The sequence below is a fragment of the Lepisma saccharinum genome, chromosome 14 (genome assembly GCF_977018435.1).
Source record: "Lepisma saccharinum chromosome 14, izLepSacc3.1, whole genome shotgun sequence".
NCBI classification, from domain to species: domain Eukaryota; kingdom Metazoa; phylum Arthropoda; class Insecta; order Zygentoma; family Lepismatidae; genus Lepisma; species Lepisma saccharinum.
The window spans coordinates 21362844-21383794 of record NC_139242.1 but is presented as its reverse complement, the minus strand read 5'-3'; the positions used below and the strand labels follow the sequence as shown (position 1 = coordinate 21383794).

Below are 20951 nucleotides of genomic sequence, written 5' to 3'. Positions count from 1 at the left end.
GGCGAGGGTGGAAGTGGACCCCTCTTCCTTTCCTTTGATGTCTAAAATGGGGCAGTTCTGGATACAATCTTGAAAACAAACAAAAACCATAGGACACGTAAAAAAAAAAAGTGACCCCTCCCCCCTTTCCCAGCTCATTCTCTGCTACTGGTGTGCACGGCAGTGTCAGAGAGGCAATGTGATAATTGCAGAATTCAGGTCCCATTTTTTTTTAATGCTATTTACTGCATAGAAAATATTGCCCATATTATTGTCTGTTGCGTAGTAAAATGTAAAGCAAGTGTCATTTCATTCTTCGGCATACTGCTGATAATTTCCATCTTTGACAATTGCGTTATCTTAAAATGCTGAGGATTTTCTCTTCAACCACCTGTTGCTTGAACTTCCAGCCGGTCTCCTTGTTTTTATGCTGCAGCTGGCGCCTGTGTTTTGTCTAGCATCTGCAAAGCTGTCGCTTGCTGATAACATGAATGACTCATCCAGGGAGGAAGCAAAATGTCATTGTTTTGAATCTCGCAAAGCTGTTTTGATTTGAAGATAAGGAAATTCCAGAAAGAAATACGAGAGTTAAAACAACTTCATGTTCACGCCTTCTGTTGGAAGAAAATGCACACAATATAATTGCCACTTTTCTTCAGAACCATTCATGTGGGGACAAAAAAAGTGCTCAATGTAAGAATGGAAGCTGAGACAGATTTAAAGAAACATTATTCAAGGGGAAAACATTTGGAGGAGCGGATGTTTGACATCGAGAATACTCCTAAATCCAACATAATCGTTTTGATATCTGAAAATGCGCAGGTTTCATAAAGCTTGTTTTGAGTTCATTTGATGCTAATAGGCTAATCGTGACTAAATATACAGTTTAAAGTTAAATCCAATTCCAAACCCGAATGATTATCGAGTGGGAGGCTGTTTAATGTGTCCTAGAATACGCATTGGGTGAAAACAGATCGCAAGTAGCATGTTTCCTTTTTCAGGCTGGATTACAGTGCAAGTCGAGGAAGGAGTTTGGACTGCTCCCTTGAATGGGGGAGGGGGGGGGGGTGACTATGAAGTTGGTTGAAGCAAAGAAAACATGACTTTTCTTAAGATGTATTTTACACTACCGAACCAGAACTAAATTTACACCTTTTTTTTTTTGTCTGGTGCCTAGAAAAATTGTGTTGTTTCTCCAGAGAGATCTTATCTTACCAGTTAATCTTGTAACAGACAGTTCTCCAGTAGACCCGTATAAAATCCAACATTCATTCTGCCCGATTATCTCCCAACTTTTGCTGGTGCCAGTGTGACTGGTGTCAAAATTCTTCGAGTTTCGCTTGTAATAAGCAAGGGATTGTTTTCCTTTCCATAGGTCTCAGTGCTAAAGGGTTTCTCATGAACTAGAATTGTAAGAATTTCCTGGAATAGCAACGACTGTGCACAATTGAAAGAAAGTAACATTATTTTAAATTCTTTTTTGTGAAAACTTTTCATGTTCTATTTTCCTTCTCACAACACACGTCCTGTGAATAACAGGTTGTATAACTACCAGGATATATGGTGTTACCGTCTCCTAGGATTCTTTGTGTCCGTTTGAGCTCTGTTTCAGCTGAAAATTGGTGCAAATTCCAATAACGACCCCTTCGAAATAACGACCCTTTTCCCGGGAACTGTGAAAGGTCGTTGTATCGAGAGTTGACGGTACATCATTTTTGTTTTTCACTGCCTCTGTAGTTCTTTCATGCCACCATGGTGTTTCTTTCTTCTTTCTTTTCTTGCTTGTCCTTCCACATACCATTTTGGCTTTACTAATTCTCTTTTAAATCTTATCCATTCTGTTTCTACTCCTTTGGGTTCATCTCTTGGCACTTTAGTTCGCAATATTTCTTGATATTTCTCTCTTATCATCTTATCCTTCAATTTCCACACTCTTATCCTTCTCTCTTATTCCTTCCTCCCTTATATGTATTTCTTCTTAAACCAGTTATTACCTACTAACAGTCCGTTTTGTTACAAAAGTCCAGTAGCCTCCTTCCCTCCTCATTCCTCTGTCCCTATCCATCTGTTCCAAGTATTTCCGCATACCCTTTCCTATCTCTTCCCACTTATACATTAAAATCACCTATCACAATTTGCCATTTCTTTCCTACATGTTTTTCCTACTCTTCTTCTAATTCTTCTTTCTCGTCCTGGTCCAGGACCTGGCTATGGTTCTGTAGGAAAGTTTGAGTATAGATAATTTTTTTGCGTCAATGATTAGTAGGTGTCTTAAGAAGTAATTTAGTCTTGGGTGGACATCCGCAATCTGGTACATCATCCCCGCTATGACATCATCAAAGATGGCGGCCACTCGATCACAAAACTGCTCATATCTCTGTTACTACTTGACTGATTTTGATGAAAATTGCGTCAGTATGTTGTAATTTCTATTTAGAAGGTGAATAAAGAGTATTTGTAAACCATTTTGTGTTTTGTTTATTGCTTTTTTAGTTTTATTTCGCATAAAAAGATCCATAGATACTTTCACTTAATACGTATTGCAATAAATTCAGTATTATGGTTGAGTTTGTTTTTAAGTCTACTGTATGCTCATCGAGACTGGACCTACAGTTTAAAGTGGTTTTAACTGATAGATGATGGTTTAGTTCCAGGAAAGAACTTAAAGGAAATATTCCGATGACTTTGTTGAGGTGTATAATTGTTAAAAATGTGTTTACCTTCATGCACTTGGCAATATGATGAAATTGATGAAGGGACACTCACAAAGAACATCCATGCGCATTACAGGATTCGAACCCGGGATCCCTAGCATCTTAGCACACTGTGCTAAATGGCGACGACTTTACCACTATGTGAATCATTATAATTCAATGATGCCATGAATAAAGTTGTTTTATACCACCATTAAAATTAACATTTACCAAGAGTGATTATTTCGCAATTTCAAATGTTATCTAATATGTTTTTTTACAAGCCAAGTCCGTTCCCTGACATTGTCATACCTACAAAAGGAGCAACACGTTACTTCATGTTACCTACAAGTGCATGAAGATAAACACATTTTTAACAATTATACTCGTCAACCAAGCCATCGGAATATTTCTTGAAGTTCTTTCCTGGAACTAAACGATCTTCTGTCAGTTGAAACCAAATCCACAATGGTCTATGCGAACAACCACATCATCTCAATACAGTGTCGCTGAAGATATGTGTTGAAATGAGATCTCAGAAAATGTTCCGTAGCACTTTTGCTTGTAGGTGGCAAATCTTCAATATCTGTATTATTCCCATGACTGCCGCTAGTATTAGTTCATCTAAATATTTGCAACATGATCATCTACTGTTGTTTAATGGGTATTTTCTATCTCCTCTCAGAGAGATAATAATACAATGTTCTCCAAATATAAGTTATATGCACTTCAAAGAGCCCTTTTCTTATTAGTAAACTTACTAGCGTAATCTGAGCTGGGATAATTTTCTAAGTCTTCTCCAACTTCTCAATAATTTGATCCATTCTGATAGATAAGGTCCCAAGCAACTTCATCTAGACACAGCCTAAAAAACTGGCCATAATTTACAGTTTTTGGTTGTCAAGTTCTGTATATGTTGAGGATGCCAAATATTAAGGAGAAGTGTCGTGCAGTTCAGCTCACAGCATGATACAAATAACTAAAGCTTGTACATATGATATGCAGGAATTATCTAGATATAATTTATGTGATAACTCTACGTTGTTTGACGAACAAAGAGTACTGACAAATTTACAAAAAAGTTGAATGTTGAAAGAGATGGAAACCTTTTATAATTATGGTAACATGTTCCAGGCCGATGGAAGGACTTGCTATTCTCTGGTGTGAACTCCATATGAAAGTTTAAGATGAACGACAAGAATACATTTGGGGAGCTGTTCATGCTTTCTTCTCATATGTCGGGCATTACAAAAAACTCCGGAAGAGTTGATTATATTTTGATAGTTATATCACAAACTATCACCGACAGAGCGTGAGAGACTACAGAGAGGTTAGGGAATTGTAACAGATATCGCTCACATCTCCGAAGTGATTCCACTGACAGTCCAACTCTACAGTTTCTGGGGATCATCAAGGATCTTTTGATGTGGTGTCATCCACACATTTAGTGCCTTTTCTGGTGATGAAGCTACATCGACTTGGTATGAAAGAAATATGGGTGTGCGCAAGAGTTGATAATCAAAGTGATTATTGCCTGTTCACAGTATTCACCAAAGAATGAGAAAAAATGTATGATGATGTAATCATCCATTCAATATCTGGATTAGATTACACTATTAACTTTGGTAACAAGAAAACAGCTCTTTATAGTGCATCTAGAGAATTTTGGAGTATTATCTCTCTGAGAGGAGATAGAAAATACCCTGTAAACCACAGTAGATGATCATGTTGCAAATATTTAGATGAACTAATACTGGCGATATTGTCATGGGAATAATACAGATATTGAAGATTTGCCATCTACAAGCAGAACTAGGGAACATTTTCTGAGATCTCATTTCAACACACATCTTCAGTGACACTGTATTGAGATGACGTGGTTGTTCTCATAGACCCTTGTGGATTTGGTTTTAACTGATAGAAGGTGGTTTAGTTCGAGGAAAGAACTTAAAGAAATATTCCGATGACTTTGTTGAGGCATATAATTGTTAAAAATGTGTTTATCTTCATGCACTTGTAGGTAACATGAAGTAACCTCTTACTCCTTTTGTAGGTATGACAGTGTTAGGGGATGGACTCAGCTTGTAAAAAAACACTCTTGGTAAATGTTAATTTTAATTGTGGTATAAAACCACTTTATTCATGGCATTGAATTATGATGATTGACATAGTGGTAAAGTCGTCTCCATTTAGTATACTGTGCTAAGATGCTAGGGGTCCCAGGTTCGAATTCCGTACTGCGCATGGATGTTCTTTGTGAGTGTCCCTTCATCAATTTCATCATATCGCGATTCATCCTCATCTTCGTGATTAGTCAAAATTGGCAGAAAATGAAGTAAAATAAACCAAATCACACAATCGTTGTCTTTAATAACGGTGTTCCGAGTTTGATACCCGGGGAAGTCATATAGTGGTTCGGATACCACTTTAAACTGTAGGTCCAGTCCCGATGAGCATACAGTAGACTTAGAAACAAATTCAACAATAATACTGAATTTATTACAATCTGTATTACATGAAAGTATCTATTGATCTTTTTATGCGAAACAAAACTAAAAAAAAGCAATAAACAAAACACAAAATGGTTTACAAATACTCTTTATTCACCTTCTAAATAGAAATTACAACATACTGACTCAATTTTAATCAAAATCGGTCAAGTATTAACAGAGATATGAGCAGGAAGCAGGAAGATATACCAGATGGTGGATGTCCAGCCAAGACAAAAATACTTCCTAATGCACCTAGTAAGCATTGATGCAAAAAATTCTCTATACTCAAAACTTTCCTACAGAACCATAGCCAGGGACAGGACTATCCCTTGACATCCTGTTTGTGGGGCATACACTTGAATTATTTCTATTACTTTTCTTCTTACATTTATTTTTGGTTTTATTATTCTGTCATTTACCCTCTCTACTTCCTCACTTATTTCACTTCTGACCGCAAATCTAACCCCACTTCTCCTGCCTTCTTCAGTACCTGCCCAGTACAGTTTATAGTCTCTCCTCAATTTCATTTCTCCTCTTCCTTTCCATTTCATTTCGCTCATTCCAAAGATGTCGATCCCTCTTCTCCATTAGATCCACAAGATCTTCAGTTCTTCCTGTCAGTGTTACAATATTCAATGTCCCTATTCATAGCCTGCGTCGTCTCTAATTTCCAGTCCAACTTGCTTCTTTCTCAGGGTGGCGACAGCCCTGGAAAACCGGGAAAAGTCAGGGAATTTGAGGTGTCAAAAAAAGTCAGGGAAATGTCAGGGAATTTTGTCTTGATTGAAAAAAAAAAAAAAAAAGGTATCGTTATGGAACTGCACGGGAACAGGAAATCTTGCTCTTAAGTTTTGGCCTCAACTTTTAGGCCCCTTTTGTGCACAACACAACCACGGTGTCAGAAACTAGTGATGGGTAGGGGGTGGGGAGGGAGGGAGAGATAGAGATATTATCATTTTTTCTTGTCCGTATGGGAGTAGTAAGAGAACACAACTGTCACAGATGGAGGGGATAGGAGCAGGTGGCGCCATCCGATAGTTGTCGGACGTCGTAGTAAGGCATTTTGTTGGACAAACTGAAGAAACGTGGAAACAAATAAGCTGTGTTGATACGTACAATTTTTGTCGAATATCGCCACCCGACAAAGTATCTCACTACAACATGCAACAGAAATCGCATACATGGCACTCTTATGGAATTGACTTTTGTTGAATGTCTTCGGACTGCAACATCCAATAAACAAGAGCTTTAGACTGCAAATATGCTGTCGGAATTTTATTACTCTTCTGGCTCGTGCATACGAAGGTTTTCTTTCATCATCCTGACGTATTCCTGGTTTCGCACAAGTTAACATACGTTTACAATGACGGTTTTTCTTGTATGTACGCATTGCTTGCATTGTAGAATTATTTTCCTGTAGTTTACGGTTATTACAAGCATAAGGAAACAGTTTATAATAAGGATATCAAAAATGAATAAAAAAGGCTTTTTAATATAGCAAAAGAAAATTGATTTCTCGCTAACAGAATAAACCAAATCAAAAAACAAGTCGCAAGAAAACTAAAGGAAAAGAGAAATACATACAAAGATGAAAAATCTGTTGAAAAGAAATTTGTGTGCATTCCATTCCACAAGGGATTCTCACATAAAATTGCAATTTTTTTTTAGAAGATTTAATTTCAAAATTGTTTTTATATCACCGAGAAGTTTGGAATGTACATTTAATGAATTCAAAATGAGAAAAACTCTACCAGATGTGGAAACCACAGGAATATATAATATAAGTTGTTCATGTTCAAAGGATTATGTAGGACAAACAGCAAGGAAAATGGCAATAAGATGGCACAAACATGAATTGGACATTATAAATCTAAACCCAAGAACAGGTTTGTCAGCTCACATCATCCTAGAGAAGCATTTGATTAAAAAGAGAAGGGTTTTAAAAAGATTGACGGGAAACATAGAGTTGAATGTCTGGGAAGCTTCGTTCATTGCAGAAGAACACTGGAATAAATTAAATAATGAAAGTGGTAATATAGATCCAGTATGGAGTTTCCTTTTTCACAAATGGAGTAAGCTACCATCTTTAAAATTTAATGTAACAGAAAACATCAAGAGACTTTGTGAAAACAATGATTACTTTGATTACCTGATGATATTTTGGATTCATAATTTTAAATAAAAAATAATGTGATCAAAATTTTTTTATCTGAAATAAAAATAAAACAGACTGCTTCTTTTCACAGGTTAGGTTGCTATATTACAACAATGTAACATTGACATCATCCATTATATAATGGATTCTTTTTTATCAAAAAATTGCTAACCATTGTTATAACTGTATGTTTAGTCAAAATGAAAATAAATGTCTGATGAAGGGAGTGTGTGTTCTCCTGAAACGTCGCAAGAAAAAACTGTTTTCTTATGCCTGTAATAACAGTATACTACAGGAAAATAAGTTTACAATGACATTGTACTATTCTTAGATATCAAGAACAATCCAACAAAATTGGATATATATTGAATACTATCACAAAGATGTGAAAAATAAATCTGCATTGGTGAACGTTATAAAAATTTGGCAAGTTCATGCTCCCAACCTCAAATTTACTGCAACGCTAGTATTGCAATGAAATTAATGCCACACTCTCGTAAGAGATGGTCATTAATCTCTCACTGAGTGAAGTTAATGTCCAATATTATGAAATAAAATACTAATAATAAATACGTAAATATTTTAATATCATATTTACTCGAACCATTCAAAGCATATCGCTTTCTTCAAAAATTGACTTTTCTCTGCCAGCCCTGCTAAATTTTCACTTTTCATCTACTGATTTATGCGAGGGGTGCCCAGATATTAATTTCTAATTAGTAGGGACCTTGATTTTTCACAAACACGAATACTGTGAAAAATGTTAATTGCTGCGAAGTTGTGTTTATGAATGTGCAGTGATGTCTGGCTGCACACATTTTTCGCCTGTTCGAAATATCAAAATAATGCGAATTTGGCATAAAATGTGAATTGTTGGCACTAAGCACAGGGGAGCACATTACTTTTACTTCCTCAAAAATCTGTTCCAACATACCAAACTGTCATGAAAATACGTAGACCATGTGACCTACAATTTAAAATAATAAGTTTAAGAGCACAGTGGAAGTATTAAGTTTTGGTGTATTTGGCAGAAAAATGTTCTAAAACAAAAACGTGAATTTTGGGAAACTTAACACTAACAAGTCAAAAAAAAAAGATAATAATGCCAATTTTTGTGCCATAATATATCGGTATCTGTCATATGAGATTGATTGATTTAAAATTTTTGGGTGCGTCCCCACTTATGGTCTTTATATACCCTTCACTATGTAGGGGGAAATTTCCATTATCTAAGACCCTTGCTTTGAAATGAAAAAGGGGGTATGGAAAATAACTTTCCCGAAATTACTTCCAAGATATCCAACTCTCACAAAGAGGCGTAGGCCATGTGACTTACAATTTGAAACAGTAGTTTAAAAACACCATGAAGGTATAATTTCAGAAAATGCACTAAAATGAAAATGTGAATTTTGGGAAAAATAACACAGAATAGTAAAATATAAAAAATAAAAAAATAAACCAATTTTTTAAAAAAGTAAAAATTAAGTTCCCTGCCAATTAGGCATAAATAAAACAATAATATTAGTAGTAATTTATTGCATTAGTAACAGTGAGTCCTAACCTAATTTTTGGCATAATTACCACTGTTGTTCTGGCATTTGTCGTAGCATGGCACTAAATTTTGTATGCCCATGGCATATGTATCTGACATCAAAGACTGGAACTATCTCTACCGCAGTGTAGCTGTGAAATCCTTGTCCTGCCAGAAACCTCTTCAGTTGAACAAAGAAATGAAAGTCTGTACATGCAAGGCCAGGGGTGTACAGGGGGTGGTCCAACATCTCTCACCTGAAGTGATGCAAAGGGCCCACGTGTACTCAACTGTATGGGGTTGTGCATATTCGGTTGGCCTTTTGTGAATTGTCTGCACCATCGTCTGACCATACTCGTGACGTTCGGTCTGCACACCTCACACGATTGCTGGCGGCTCTGTGGCAAATTATGAGCGTGCAAAAATCTGATTACTACACGTAGCCTACATTGCAGTTGGTGGGAGACTGTATGAGAGCTGCAATCTATAACCTAGAATTGTCCCAAAACTGCTGCATTGTGACTGTACCAGATTACAGCTACATGCCACTTCTTCCTGCCCGAATGTGTGTGTTGTTCTGCGGCCACTAGTCCTGTGTACAGGTACCATTGGAGCTTTTTTCAAGACACCCCTCGTATATGAACTTTCAGAAGCTGTTATGAACAGAGTGTTCCTTATTTATTATTTGGTTAGCTAAATCAGGTACCTATATAATGCAATTCTACAAATTGCTTACGTTAAATTTCTAATACCTTTTCGTCAGCAATAATGGTATGACTGCATGTTGTCAGTTTCACAGTACTTTGCTTGGATATACTCTACTGAAGCAGAAATCCCATTGATAATGTAAGGAAATATGACACTTTCTTTTGAACAATTCAATTGTTTCACTTGCGTATGCAAGAGTTAAGTTGTTTGCTTTATAGAGAAGAGAGAAGTAGCTTTATGCATTGAAACATGAGTCCGCACTCATGGTTCTTGCAAGCAGAGGGTTCCAAACCTCAGTGGAAATATCAACATATAATACCGAGATTGGATAAGGAGACTGATAAATTACAAAATGTATTTCTTAATCAATCACGCTTCACTCTAATCTGATTTAGTCGTAACTTAAATAATCAAGTATTTTATTTTAAACTTGCTGCGTATGATAAAATTCCGTAATCCTTCCTTAGCTTGTGAATTGTAATATTTTTCCAAATTCACTATTTTGCAGTTTGAATTCAAATAATAGAGAAATTAAGTCAATTTCATAGAAGATAATATTGGTACTTAACAAATCCATACCTGGATCTGTATGAGTTTATTATTTACATTTGCAAAACCATCGATTTAGTTTAGTTTCTAATTGTCAGGGAAAAATGTAAATTTTGTCCTGGAAAACCTGTAAAAGTCAGGGAATTTCATTTCTGCTTGTTTGTAGCCACCCTGTTTCTTTACGTGATTTTTTTATGTTTTCGGCTGTTGGCTAATAGGGCCTGTCACAGCCTACACCTGGGTGATGGGTCTACTACCTGTGGGTTCTCGGGTACACCCTTGTTTTTCTGTCGGGTTCCAACTGCCTTAGCCTTACTTGATCCCTCCAGGCCTAGAAGGCAATGGGGGAAAACACTTTGATGGTGGTGTTTATTCACCATGATGCAAGGCTGTTGATAGGTATCTGTGGTATTTTCTGAGTATGTCCATGCCACTGACCATCTCCACACCCTGATAGCCTTGCCGCCTCGGTCCGGACTTGCTTATTTGGGTATCCCCTTATTTGCAGCTTCCCCTCATATCTGAGGGAGGTTTCATTATCTGCCACCTGTGACCCCTCCATTAGCTGAGGCTCACACTGGATATTCTGATGTAATTCTTCCAGTAGCGGCTCGTGCCTAAAATAACAGGTGAAGAAGTACATTTATAGGCAATGAAAAACAAATAGTAAGTTGAACTGAATCATGCTTGACTCACCTATGTTTTGTAGATCAAATCGATCCTTCTATCTTTCAGGGCTGCAAATATTTCGATAATATCTTCATGGAAGGGGTGACGTTCAATAAGTTCGTTCAAGAGCTCCTTTTGGATTGAAACGTTCGCCAAAGATGAAAGTCGGTTCTGTGATGTAGCGCTTCTTGAGTAGGTTTTTATTCTCTTGAGGCACGAGAAACTCCTTTCCACTGATGCACTGGTTGAGGGTATTGTTTCGACCAGGGAGAAGAGTTTGTAAGTTTCCTCGAATACATCTCGATTTGCCCTCAAAGAATGAAGAACTTCTTCAGGTGTGCAATTTTTGTACTTTAAATGATCATTGTAAAAAAGAGAGAGCTCATTTTTAAGGTGCTGAGGCTTATTGAATATTTGGGGATAACACTGTTGTAGCTGGCATAGTGCATCGAAGGGGAAATTATGGAATGTGTCTGAAATTTCGATGTGTCTACAAGACAGAGGAACTTCAATTTGTCACAGTCTTGAAACCGAACACTTATTTGCATCAAAATATTATCAAGTATTTCAAAGTAGAGGATTCTATAATTAAGAAAAACTTCTGATTGTTCTCTTCCGGTAGTCACACTCGTGAGTTTGGCTGTGTTTTCAAACAATGTACCGAAATATTGTTTGTTTCTTCTTGCCGTTAGAATATCAGTCGTACTCTTGATTTTAGCCACGCAGAAACTGATATCCAACAATCTTTTCTGAAGAACATCGAAAAGAACGTCAGTCATACTAAAAATGTCATTGAAAACTACGGCCAGGAAAGTGAACTGAAAACTGTTCATTTCATGAAGAAAACCTTTGCTTGATCGAATGGCCTTTTCATCAGATTCTGGATCGTCCAGAATTATTTCAAATACATGTTTCAGTCTGTCCCAGTCTTCAATGATCACACGAATGAGTCTGGAATGGGAACTCCACCTCGTCTCAGTTAAAGTTGGAATTCTTTTGGCCAAAACTCAATCAAGAACATGCGTTCGTTTGGCAGATTTGTGAAAAAAAATTAGGAAAACCACTGATACTCGCAAAAAATATGCGGCATTTTGAATTGCTATTGCAACTTTGTTTCAGAACTATATTTAGCCGATGGGCTAAACAATGGACAAACATTGCTTGAGGTGCTTTATCCTTAATTCTTTTCTGCAGTCCGTTTAAGTGCCCTGACATTACACTTGCCCCATCGTAGCATTGCGCAACTAATTTACGTTCATAATCAAACTCTTTCAATACACCGTCTAACAAATGAAAGTGTGTTTCTGCAGACCTATCAGCACTTACGTCAAAAAAACCTAAAAATCGTTCAACCAGTTTCCCCTCTTCATTAACATATCTCACAATAATGGAGCACTGTGATATCTGGCAAATATCTGTGGTGTCATCCACTTGAACAGAAAAAAAACCTGAAGCTTTAATTTCATTCCTAACATATTCCTGTAAGTACTCAGAAATGCATGCAATGAGTTCGTTTTGTAATGTCTTAGAGTCACCACTGAACACATTTTTTATTTTCTTGTAATGGCTCTGTATTTCTAACGAACTTCTCGATATTAATAATGCAACAAGTTCCTTGAAATTCCCACGATTAAGCGAAGACACGCTTTCGTCGTGACCCCTGAACGCAAGTTCTTGTTTACATAAATACAGCGTTGCGTCAACTATTAATTGTAGGAAAAGCCTATTTAATCTTACATTTTCATTGAACCGTACATTTAAAAGCCTACTAAATTATTTTCTTGAAGGGCATCTGCTATCGTATTCCTGTTTTTTCAAAAACTTTGAATTGTAATTTACATTTTAAATGTTCCACTGAATCATTGTGCTTATGCAGAGAACGTGTTATATTGACAAAATCGTTATACCCTTCTTTATTCCACACATTGTATTTGTTGCTAAACAGTAAAGAAAGCCAGCAGAACAACGATTGCAAATATCGACTACTACACAACCAAGGAAAGTCGACACACCAGGAAATTTTAAATTTAATGTTGTACAATTTCCCTGCCTTTTTGTTCTCTTGCTTAACTGATATTTGAAGAATGTCAGTGGGCCGCCCACAATTTAAAACATGTTTTTTGTCTTCATCCGTCCATCTGGAAAATGGTGTCTGCAATAAATTACACACTAAGTCATTTACTGGGTTCATTGTAGAAACCACAGGCTCAACACATGAACACAACACACGATAGGAAACGCGAAACACACACGCAGAACAAGATCTCGCGAGAACGCAAAGATTTTGCCACAACCACTGGATGCAATGTTTTCTCCGACGAGAGAACTGCTGCACCTAGAAGGCGACACCCGTTCAAGGACAACGCTAGGTGACGTCACCGTTGCCATGACAACCGGCTAAGTTTTCCGCAACCTGGCGGCGTTTGCTCTTGGGTTGTTTATGCTACGACGAACTCTTTGCGTGCGTAGCGCCGAGCGGTGTATTATTTGAGTATTATCGTGTGCGTTCTGCTGGGAAATAGTTTAATTTAACAAGCAAATGAAAAATGTCAATATTAATTTGAAAATTAGGTGAAAACATCTGCACTTGTTGCACTTGGCCAGCTGCCACTGAATTCTTCAATATTTTGAAACAAAACTCTTGGTAATTGATGCTTATAATTAGTGGAACACACACCCACTAATATTAATTATAATACAGGGTGTCCGAAAAGTCTTTCCCTTACAAACTTTATTCATATCCTCTATATGTAAGGTAGAGATGTGAAAGTAGTGCCAAAATGATGGAAAACTAACAGAGTTTTTTTTTTTTTTTGTTGCAGTTTTTAGTAACGTGGCTGTAGTGTAGCAGTGTTAGTGCCCAGATAACCGGAAATGTTCACAAATCAGGAATAAGCTCAGCGTGTCCTCTGGTATCACGAGATCCAGTCACCAATAACAGTGCAGAGGAACTTTCAAATGTACAGACTCCTTTTGTCTAGAATATCTGCCATCAATAAGTTGGTATTTAAAGAATGGAATTTATCTTCATTCCCAAATCCTGTCAAGTCCAAAAAACACTGTATGGGAAGATGCCACTCAATGTCAAGAGCATTATACTGAACGCAACTCCAACTGGTGGCTGGGAAACAGCGAATCAGCAATCAGTTGAATTTTCTTCGACTGAGATGAAGTATTTTCGAGTCTCAAGGTACCGAGCGTTGTTTGCAGGATGAAACAAATGAGCGTTGGGTTCACCACATGTTGACAAACGTACTGTAAAGGGAGAAAGAGTTTTCTCGGTCAACACCAGAAATCAGCTGGTTCAACCGCACACGTGGTTCTGCACGTTGAAGTTTCTGGAAGGACCACCCACAGGTCGGAATGCAGGAGGACACAGTCATATAAAGGTAACTGGCAAAAACAGAAGTATGCTTGGCAACGTTGCTTCGGGAGAGCGATGTGATCCCTTCAGCTTTTACTTCGCAACTGAGTTTGTTGACTCCCATCGGACCACATGCCCCCGAAAGTGATTGGGGGACAGGACGTGCCAGAAACAACCATGAAGGTCAACCTCCAGTTGGAGTTACGTTCAGTACAATTCCAGATTCCTGGGCACTGACACTGCTACAGTTACATTACTGAAACCTGCCTCAAAAACAACTTTGTTAGTTTTCCAACATTTTGGCACCATTTTCACATCTCAACCTTACATATAGCGGATATAAATAAAGTTTGTAATCAGGGATAGACTTTTCAGACACCCTGTATATATAATATTTATTTTGAACTATATTTAATTGTCACAATTTTCAAGTATCGGTATTGGTGGGAATCAGTAAGAATTAACAACATTGGGTCAAAGTGATATTAGCTCAGAACTTGGAATCAGTATTAAGGTTTTATGTACAAGTTTCTCCACCCATTTCCCATGATTGTTTATGAACACTCTGTGTACAACCCACTGCTGTAGTCAGGCATGAACTCATCCCAAAATTTTGCCAAATTCCACTGCCTTGACAATGGATTTTTTTACATAAACAAAAGCAGCTGTTCTTTGTAGATTTTAGGGTGTGGAGTTTAAAAAATCAGAATAAGTTGTGTTAATGACTGTTGTTTTCACGATGTGCAAGTAAAACTGCCCATACATGTTGTATTGTATCTGCTTTATGGAGGGACTATTTTTCAAAGTTAGAGAGTCCAAAGAAACATTCATTTTTTAATGAATTTGTTGTAGTGCTTAAAATGACATGCTAAACACATTTAACATGCATACTGAATTGCAAAATTATGCAAATTTATTTCTTCACATCATTTTTATTCTTCCTTGTAAAGTTTCTGCTTTCAGAGTTTAATGTGTTTGATAACAATTTCAACACAAGTATTTTGTGAATACAATACTCACAATTGATACACATAGTAACAGGTACATTACAAGTTGTTATTTCAATACTGCCACATATGAGTAGATATAAATTAGTAAATGAATAAATAAATACAGTTGTGATAAGCTGTAGTTATTGAAGGAAAATAAATATTACCACGTACTGAACAATTCCGTAGAGTGGTTTATAAGGGTATTTCATAATGAAAAGAATTGAACACAATAATATGTATTGAGAAACTGTGTAGTTCTCTCATTATTGTTAATAATATGCATAAACAATTTGGCGGTAACATGTCAGTTGATTCCACTCATTATAATCCGTATGTGGTTGGTTTCTTGCAGGAAGTTCAGAACATGGACATGCCTCCAGACATGCGCCTAAAAATGTTAACATGTAGAGATTTCAAGAAGTATACGAACATGCTACTCGTTGCAGTATTTGGTAGAGACGTTCTTGCTACTCACTGTTTGCACGGGAGCAAGGGAAGTGCTAAGCCACGTTTGGACAGGGAGAAAGTAGCAAGAGTTATAGGTAAGTAGCTTTGACCCGCTTCATTTGATAAGATCTTTTGTCACTAAAGTGTGCATTTTTAAGGACTTCCTGCAAATTGCACTAAAATTTGTACAACTTTCATGAAACAACCCTGCATCCTGTACTGGTGTCTGGCCCCATGGCCAGGATCCTTTGTGTGGCTGTGTTGTCCTGGGCTTGTCCTTTTGCTTGCTAAGTACCCTTTTGGATGCTGCAGTTAAAAATCGTGAGGTATTACAGGTATTCTTGTCCTATTTCACTCTTTAATGTATCTTATTCAGTTTGGTAGTTTCTGAATTGATTACCGCATTTTGTGGCCACGGTGGCTCAGTCGGTAACATGTCTGACTACCATGCTAAAGGTCCCGGGTTCGATCCGAGGCCAGTTCAAATCCGGGAACTTTTCTAACGTTAGAAGCGACCCCGGTGCCCACCCAGTGTCGAATAACATGGGTACCTGGGGCAAACCTTGGGCATTAAAGGTGGTCAGGGGCGTGATGCTGATCACATCACCCCTACTCACGACCGGATCAAGAAAGTGTGGGGCGTTACCCCACACACCCTATATGCCTGCCTATGGCGTGGTGCTAAGCACAGGGGAGCACTTTACCTTTACTTTTACCTTTTCCACAATAATAATAATATCAATACCCAATCATGACTGTTGACCCACCCTGTATACAGTAAAAGCAATTATAACACCATTAAGCCTTGTTTCCATGATATGAAAAACTCAATATGCTGACCAAGGCAGAAATTTATTTTATTTTAAAACATAAAAAAACGTTTCGTTTCAACCTTCTAGCAAGGTCTTCTTCAGACTGTACCAAGTACAGAGTCTGAAGAAGACCTTGCTAGAAGGTTGAAATGTTACGTTTAGTTTGTTTTATAATAAAATAAATTTCTGCCTTGGTCAGCATATTGAGTTTTTTCAGTAATTGCAAATAAGACCAGCATGGATTTCTCGGAGAAACACTGGAATTTCAAATTCAAGAATTTTTTGAAGGATACACCACTGTTTTGAAAACTGTGCCTTGCCCGGAAAAAAGTCCTGCATACAGGCATAGTAGTGTTCAGTAGAAGTTATTTATGTTACAGTATTTATTGCTTTTGTATCTGAAATATACAGTTTCATTTAATTTGCTGTAATTTGAAAAAAAGTTTTAATTTCTTATATTTCACTTTTAAGTTTTTCTATTGACATAAAAACTCTTCAAGGTAAGAAAACTACGTTTACCGCATCCATCATGAAGAAAATTATATTTTCTTCTTTTCTATTGTTGATAACCATGCAACTAATTATTGCAAGTATCCAGCAGTTGAATAAGTATTTCCGTTGCCAAGCAATTGAAGTAGATTAGTGATGTTAGAATGTAAATTTATTTCTGGAAAACCTAGAAATGTTTAGGGAATTTTATAATATAACATTAAAATGGTGGCGTGACCTTGATAGTTCATAATTTGACATCGTTAGTTTTATAGAATGTTAAATTAACTATGTATCTTCTCTTCTATCTTCCAGCTGCTGTGATGGAAAAGTTTGATGTCCCAGCAAACACTGTACGAGAAGCTATAAGAGTGAAATTGAACAATGAGGATAAATTGAAAAAGAGATCCAAAAGAACTTCAATGTTCATGATACAATAGCAACAGCAATAACCATTTGTAAGAAAATGAAAGTATTAAAATACTCACACACACTGTATACCTAATTTATATAAAATGTACTATGTAGTTTATTAGAGTTTTATAATTTTTTTAAATACAAATTATACTGTATAGTTTATTCTGTAGAGAGGATATTTATATGTATTTGACTGTGTATGTATGAGTGTAGAAATCAGTGTTAAATATCAGAATGAAATTTGTGTAGCTAACACACTTGTGAAACTAAGTGAAGTCTTTTTCAAAAGAAAATTATTATTGTCTTTTGTAATATGACATAATGTAATTGTAAAATCATTTTGCATTTCCATAAAATGGAATAATATTTCTGAACTAATTCAGTCATATAAAAACCTCCCTGGTGGTTTTCTTGTAATCAAAAGGTTCCTGGTTTAATACCCAGCAGAGGGAGTGCTTTGGATCCCACTTTAAACTGTAGATCTAGTCCTGATTAGCCTATCTGTATATAAAGTGGACTTAAAACTAAGGGAAAAATCATAATGGTATACCAAACTCCCCCTACGTTATACAATATTAAAATCTTAAATAGAAAGGTGGTCATGTGATCACTTAAATTTATGTAAAATTTGTTGAAAGATCCAATAATGAAGTGTGTTTTATTTATTGTTATTAATTTGAAAGGTGTAGCTCAAGTTACACCAATGAATTTTATCTATATTTTTGTTATTTAACATAGTTTTTCTACCACTTTTGGCTAATTGCGACAAATGATGATTAGATTGATATTGATGAAAGGACACTCACAAGTAACATCCATGCCCAGGCTCAGACGTGAACCTGGGAACTTCAATGGCAAGATTGAGTCTATCACTTAACGAGCCAGCCACCAAGCTGGCAGTGAGTAATATCCTTAGGATACTTCATTGTTGTTATATGTTAAGTTAGTATACAATAAAATGTAGATACTTAAAGGTAGTTACGTTAGTGAGTTTTGATTTTAACGAAAACTATGTTTCAGGATTCCACTGATACCTTCATAAGGTTACCAAACTAGGCCAGTGTAACTACACCTTAGCCACGTCAGATATGACAAGGACTTGGGAATTTATAGTGGGTGGAAAGGAATAAAAAGGAACATTTAGTCGTCTGATCCCATGTACTTAAAACTGCCATGTTCCCAACTGTAAAACACTGTTCTAAAAAGCCTTTTGAGCACAAGGCTTAACACACAAACACGTTATAAGCCCCACTTAGATGCGCACGTTGGAGAGTTGTGCAAAGAACTGGCGTGGTCTCTCGTAGAATGCCGGAAGTCATTCGGTTAATGTCCCCACCCCCTACCTTTCCTTTTCTGTATTTGGTGAGCTACGTCATATCAAGTTCGAAATCTGTAATCTCTTGGGTCGCTCTCTGTTCACACGGCCTATTAGATCAGTCTTTTAACATGGGATCAGACAACTAAATGTTCCTTTTTATTCCTTTCCACCCACTATAAATTCCAAAGTCCTTGTCATATCTGACGCGGCTAAGGTGTAGTTACACTGGCCTAGTTTGGTAACTTGATGAAGGGATCAGTGGAATCCTGAAACGTAGTTTTCATTAAAATCATACTCGCTAACGTAAGTACCTTTAAGTATCTACATTTTATTGTAGATACTTATTCAACGTGAGTAAGTCGCACGAGCACTGAATATGAATGTTATATGTTGTACCAGATTTTGTAATGTTTCCATATTGCTGTACGATCTTGAAATAATGAGTTTCAAAATTTTACAAGGAAAATGAGCCAAATAAACACCCAAATTTTCTAAAACAAAATCTAGAGTAGAGTAAAAGTGTAAAGTGCTCCCCTGTGCTTTGCAACATGCCATGAAGGCATGTAGGGGGTGTGGAGTTAGGGCTCTACACTTTCTTAATCTCAGCCAAAGGTGGGGGTGTTGAGATCAGCACCATGCCCCTGGCTGCCTAAAACAAAATCTAACCGTGAAATCATTTGAGAGAGAAATTTAAGATAAAAATGTATTTATTTATTTATCAGTATGTTAAGTCGTTAGAGTGGTCTAGAAAGCCGCTAAAAAGTACCTGGAGAAGTCAGAATTTGAATTTGCGAAATGAGTGGAAATCTTGTTTCAGTGGTCAAAATCACTCGTTCCATTTAAAATTGTAAAGTTGAATTCACAATAGCAGAGAGATAACAGTAATCTAAGGATTTTGTAGAAAAATTGTACATGAATTTGAGTTTAAAATTTTGGGGTCCCCTCTAGGGATTAAACCCAGGACCACTCGAGTCGAAGGCAATGGCATTGTCAGCTAGATTTTTATGGAAAATCTTACAAAATAGTTTCCAGTACGAATGCATAGTCTTGTAAGAATTTAGAATCAATTTGAATATTGCAAATGTCAAAAGATTTGTGAAGCTATTCTCTGTAGCACAGTGTTTAGCTCACTACACTGTGATACTGGCTTCAAATACTAGCCTGGGCATGAATGTTCTTTGTGAGTGTCCATCAATTTCATCATGTGGTCACTCATCCTCATCTTCATGATTAGCCAAAAGTGGCAGAAAAGTGAAGTAAGATAAACCAAATCAATCAATCAAAAGATCTGTCAATTCTCTAGTAAGCCCATTCTTGCCACAAGTTTTCTAGTGCATGTTTCACAAGAAGAGCATTAGTTTCACAAGTGTCCAATTATGAATGATATAATTCTTTGTAAAGATTGGTGACCAACTGTAAGTATTACATTCAAGTATTTATATTGTATGTTTGTAATGTGTAAAATATAATAAAATAGATATGGCAGATATTTTGTTTTTATCTTTGATATATCCTTAGTTAATTTAATAAATGAAAATTGAAGATGGTCAGGTATTGTACAAGAAATTATCCTTTATTTTTCCTTGTCCTTTTATTTTGTATGTTTGTTGTGAAATTTGTTCTGGTAGAACTTGAAATGCTGGACTAGATATAAAAAATGCATGAAAAGCTATTGCTTAACAGAAAAGTGATTATATTTATCATGTATATTCAGTGGAACCCAGATTTTACATTTTCCTGCATTATACCTGCTGGCCAGAATTAAAGTTATCCAACTCAGATCCCTCTGTAGTCTGTTTGAGGCATCATAGAACTCTGAAATTTGGTGAATCCACTATGCAGACCATGGGGAAGAGAATGTCGATAAAAAAAAAAAAAAAGTTCAATTTTCCGCTACCAGGTTGAAATGTAGCGCTGTAATTCCATGATGGGTTGTAATAATGATGTAAACTGCTCCAATTGGTTATGGATTTGCCTTTACCTTGCAATCTTGCAATAAACAAGAGATTATTTTGTCTCAACTTCAGCCACTAACAAATGCCTTTCTAATTAATAACAGCTAAATCACTTAATGTGATTATTTGTACAACCCATCATGGAAGTACAGAGTCACATTTCAACCTGGTGGCGGAATTTTTTTTTCTTTCTTTTCCTCTCCCCCGTGGTCTGCATAGTGGATTCACCATATTTCAGAGTTCTACGATGCCTCAACAGGCTACAGAGGGCTCTGAGTTGGGGAACTTTAATTCTGGCCACCCGGTACATTTAATACGCTGGTGGCGTGAACGTCACATCTGGCACTGTCTCCATAGCAACGGCAGACTTGGGTTTACACA

The 20951-nt window shown here is 36.7% G+C and overlaps 1 protein-coding gene across 1 annotated transcript in view; it reads left to right on the top strand.

Moving 5' to 3' along the window:
• LOC145998720 (uncharacterized) overlaps positions 1–18279 on the top strand; it is a 56719-nt gene extending 38440 nt beyond the window's left edge. The window contains exons 9-10 of the mRNA XM_083135229.1: positions 15485–15674; positions 17196–18279. Coding sequence (XP_082991355.1) covers positions 15485–15674; positions 17196–17320 — 315 coding nt within the window. The 3' untranslated portion in view covers positions 17321–18279. The remainder of the gene's footprint in view (positions 1–15484; positions 15675–17195) is intronic.
• Positions 18280–20951: the final 2672 nt, after the last annotated feature.